This window comes from Pundamilia nyererei, unplaced genomic scaffold, assembly GCF_000239375.1.
Source record: "Pundamilia nyererei isolate P.nyererei 1_Seehausen unplaced genomic scaffold, PunNye1.0 scaffold00055, whole genome shotgun sequence".
Taxonomy (NCBI): domain Eukaryota; kingdom Metazoa; phylum Chordata; class Actinopteri; order Cichliformes; family Cichlidae; genus Pundamilia; species Pundamilia nyererei.
The window spans coordinates 1,723,949-1,728,732 of record NW_005187456.1 but is presented as its reverse complement, the minus strand read 5'-3'; the positions used below and the strand labels follow the sequence as shown (position 1 = coordinate 1,728,732).

General features: G+C 40.0%; 1 protein-coding gene across 1 annotated transcript in view; it reads right to left on the bottom strand.

Annotated features, from left to right (window-relative positions):
* Positions 1–2,747, bottom strand: part of tspan7 (tetraspanin 7) — a 13,508-nt gene extending 10,761 nt beyond the window's left edge. Inside the window, exon 1 of the mRNA XM_005733836.1 lies at positions 2,549–2,747. Coding sequence (XP_005733893.1) covers positions 2,549–2,614 — 66 coding nt within the window. The 5' untranslated portion in view covers positions 2,615–2,747. The remainder of the gene's footprint in view (positions 1–2,548) is intronic.
* Between the last annotated feature and the right edge of the window lie 2,037 nt (positions 2,748–4,784).

Below are 4,784 nucleotides of genomic sequence, written 5' to 3'. Positions count from 1 at the left end.
AAAAAACCCTAAAACAATTATGTAGTCGATATATTATTGACTGATGTATATTGAAACACATTTGAATGATATTTCAATATAAATTAAATATCTTGTTCTGTCTTCTTCGGTGGGAGGATTTAATGAATTTCCCTCTTTATGTTATATTAAACTGAATATTTTGAGTTTATGGACTGTTGGGCAGACAAAAAATACTCTTTTTCTAAGTGTTTGCTACATAAAACAATAATTTGGAGTAATTGCTTATTGCATCACCGCTTTCAGCAAAGTGCTGGATATTTACATCCTTTCACAACCACAACAAAACAGGGAGTCAACAAAACTAATAAGCAGTATCTGCATTAACGTCACATTTAAAGCTAACAGGTATTTTACTGCTAACAGGAACGCTGTATCTCAATATGACACTGCCACTGTGTATTTACAATCCACTATTTCAGATAGAAATACTATCCTGTTGACTACACCGCACTTATATTTGTTATGCAGCTCTACAGATTATGATTTAAAAGCTGACAAAGCGCATATAAAACACACACACAACAGTTTTTATGTGGTTAGTTAAACCACACAAATCTACATTTAAATGAGTGGAACTAGTTCTGCTGCTTCAAACAGCAACACTGAAATACAGCAATAATTATGAAGTAGCGGTAAAACAATGTGAGGCTGACAGAGCTTACAGACCTTTTACTTTTCTAAGCTCATTTTTGCTCTGCAGTTGAGTATTTCACAGCGCTACATAATGCCAAAATATGTCATCACAAGCAAGACTCCTACATTGTAAAAAAATAGGGATAAGGACAAGAATCGATACAGCATAGTACAGAGACACAAAATAAATAAATAAATTAAAACACTATGAAGAAGAAGACTCGTCTCATCTGACAGGAGGCAATCTTTCTGCAGGCAGTCGCAGTCTGACTCAGACTGACTGCATTTAATCTCAAATTGCTGTCTAATTTATAAATGCAGACAGGTTGCCAACATGCTACCATCAGTCTGAATGACTCTTTATCAATTAGTGCAGTTTCGACACAACTTGGTGCCCCTGGTTGTATCCTGGTTACATTCCTGTAGAACAGAAAGGTTGGTGAGCACAAATATAATAGTTAAATGTGGGTTTATGTCTATGCAGACAGCAAAGGATGTGTGATTTTTGATCATTTATCACCGATAAACGCTGTATTATCAGAAACAGATTGCATGTAATTGCTAACTTGAGCCCCTGATGCTGTCTTACAACATTTATTCCAGGTTTTAGTCAGAGTGTTGACAATATCATTTTGAAGACAAAAAGAAGTGAGATAACGTTATCTTATTGGATAAAACAGATCCTGAGTGTTTAACTTTGAGGACCTTATTTGCGATTGTAAAATTGCAATATTTAATATCATAAACCCTAAATCAAGCCTTAGTTATTCTCTAACGGACTTATACTGCTGGGGATTTCCATGATGCACTGAGTGTTTGTCTTTCTCTCACCGAGTGTTTATGCACCACTCTGCAATTAATTATGAGATATTATTAATCTCTGGCTATCTTCCACAGCACGTCCTCTGTCTTGTCTCCCTACCCTCACCCCCAACTGGTCGTGGCAGATGGCCGCTCCTAGTTTCTTCTTGTTAAAAGGGAGTTTTTCCTTCCCACTGTTGCCAAATCTCTTGCTCACAGAGGGGCGTCTGATTGTTGGAGCTTTCCCTGTATTACTGTAGGGCCTTTACCTTTACATAAATAAAATGAACATCACAAAATGTAAAAAATAAATTTTTAAAAATCGCAATATGGTAGAGTGAAGTGTTGCGACGATATATAGCGGGATGTCTGGTGAGCGCCACCTTTAGTAATAAGTAATTAGTACACAATGACTCGTTTTAAATTTGATGCCTTCACGCATTAATATGAATCAGCTAATCGCATATTTTTGGTAGTTTATTGATAATTTGTAGTCCTTTATGTAACGTTTGAGTCTGGAGCGCAACAGAGCGGCATCATGTGCACTTGTTTCTGACGATGAAGTAAAAATAAATTCCACCACTGAGGCTACACCGACGGTGCGAGGGCCCTTTAAGAATCTATACCAGCGACCCCGAAATCTATAGTATGTGGCCGGGGAAAATGGGCTCTAACCGGGGCCTCATTGCACAGACCAGGCCCTTAACGCCGGAGTTAAACCATCGCAGTGATGTTAACATCATCCACCTCGCTAACTGATACCAACCATGATGCTATATGTGATATAAGCTACGCACTGACGCCCAGCAGCCAAAACGGGCTGTGTGTAACCTTAACCCCCGTTACATAGCCCGCTAGTAGGTAACAAATGTCCCACAGACGCCGAAATAGGCGGCTTTATTTCACCTGTGTGGATTAATATCAAAATTGAGCGTTTATTCAAACGACGGAATGGATCCGTCGATGATGCTGGCACTGTCCACTCCTTCATCGCGCACAACAAAAACAGAGCAGCGGCGGATTGAGATGGACTGACATCTTCCTCCGCAGGGTATTTCTTTTGTGTTTAAGAGGATAGAAAAAGGCTACCTACCCAAAATACGAACGAGTAGACGATGAGGAGAGTTTTAAGGCAGGTGATGACCGGTTTGGTCTCCATTGTGGATCTACGCTGGACCTGCTGTGGTAAAAATTAACGGGAGCGGAAAAAAACAGAAACGTCTCCTGCGAGCTGTCGCGTTGCGCCCCTGCTCTGATGCAGCCGCACGGCGTCACTAGACCTGCTCACAGCTCTCAAATCATGATCACTGCTCTTTTTTCATTTAGCATCAAACAGCAGCATCGATTACTGCATGAGGCCAACAGTTTTTAATAATGCTGAATTTCCTCAGTGGCGGAAGAAAAATATAGATCCTCGGGGGTGACTCCAGTAAAAGCTTCTTAAAGTGAGTGAAAATAACAAATACTCCATTACCAGTCAAAATTTACACTCCAAAGGTTATTCAGGTAAAGTGAGTACCATGCATTGGTGTGTTGTTAAGTTTGCTGACTTACAAAGAAATGAACAGTCTCTAATTTTTATGGAGAGACAGAATATCAACCAGAAATTCCAGAAAAAAAGAAACCACATTATACAAAAGTTAGAAATTGATTTGTATTTAATCCCCGAGCAAAACATGACTTAGTACTTGGTGGAAAAACTCTTGTTGCTAAGTACAGTAGTAAGATGTTTATTGTAGTAGCTGATCACCAAGTTTGCACGTGTCTCAATAAGGATTTTGTCTCACTCCCCAATTAAGGAAACTCTAAATCCTTTAGGTTTCTTGACTGCTGCTTGGCAACTTAAAGCTTCAGCCCCCTCCATAGATTTTCTGTAGGATAGTGGTCTGGAGACTGGAGACAAGTTCTCTTTCCCTTGCTGGAAGAACCATGACCCATCTTTAGTGTTCTGGATGAAGGAAGGGAGTTTTTGTCCAATATTTTATGGTACATGGCCCCATCCAGTGTGTTGGGGACCCTGTACCCTTAACAGAAAAAATAGCCCCAAAGTCCCAAACACAGCAGGCACATTTAATGCCTAAGAGATCGATTTTAGTTTCATCCGACCACAACACTTTCTCCCAAGCCTTGTCTAAATCACTCAGCTGTTCACTGGAACCTTGCGGTTGCTACAAGATTTCAATCCATTATGTTGTAGTGCATTACCAATGGTGTTCCTGGTGACTGTGGTTCCAGCTACCTTCAGATCATTAACAAACTCCTCCAGTGTAGTTTTCAGGTGATCTGGCACTCTTTTAATAAGGCAAGATTTTGCATGGAGCTCTAGACCAAGCGAGATTGATAGTTTTAGATCTCTTCCATTTCCAAATAATCACACCAATAGTTGTTACCTTCTCACCAAGTTTCTTGATGATGGTCCTGTAGCAAATTCGAGCCTTGCACAGCTCTACAATCCTGTCACTAACATCCTTTGACAGCTCTTTGGCCATGCTCGTGGTGGAGAGATTGGAAGGGAAAAATTGAGATAGAATAAGACAGAATAATACAAAATGTGAGTACAAAAGTACTCATGTTTTGCACTCAAAAGTGCAAAAATTCCTAGAAGCTTAAATAAAAAATGTTGGTATATGATAATTACAACTGAAAATGTAAAAGTTCCTAGAACCCTTAGATTTTTAGTTTTTCCAAATCGTCTGTGGGGCTTTAACAGCAGTACAAGCCCCCACTGCAAAACAAATACTAAATGGTATGTTACCTGAGGTGAAGAACTTCAGTGGGTCACTCAAAGCTACAAGGCTATTAGAAAGGGATTCCAAGTTCACAAGACCACTGCGTATTCCTTCATAAAGAAGTTCAAGAAGTTGTAATCCCAAAGTGTCCTCAGCCTTGGTCCAAAAAGGTTGTTCAAGTCAGCAGTAATCTAAGAATGACCTTCAAGGCCATCTTGGAGAACTTGTCAGCCTGAACCAGAAAGAGGCTGCAGTGTACCTGTTTAGCTTTTGGAAAGCAGCGCTTAGAGAAGGGTGAAGCTTTCTAGTCATCCAGTTTGTGATCTGGCAAAACAAAACTCGAGCTGTTTGGCCACATGGTAGCAGTCTTTATATAGAGGAGGACAGGAGTGCATGCAATTCAATTTTGCTTCCTTTAGTACAGGCACAGGATCACAAAAAGTGTGAGCTAGATTCTTGATCCTTGATGAGAACATAAAACAATCGGCCTCTTGTTTGGGTTTACGTGTAACTGTATCCCAGACACAAGGCCAAAGCTATCCAGAAATAGTTCACCAATAATCATATGAAGGTTCTTGAGTGGCCTATGCTGAAAAAGGA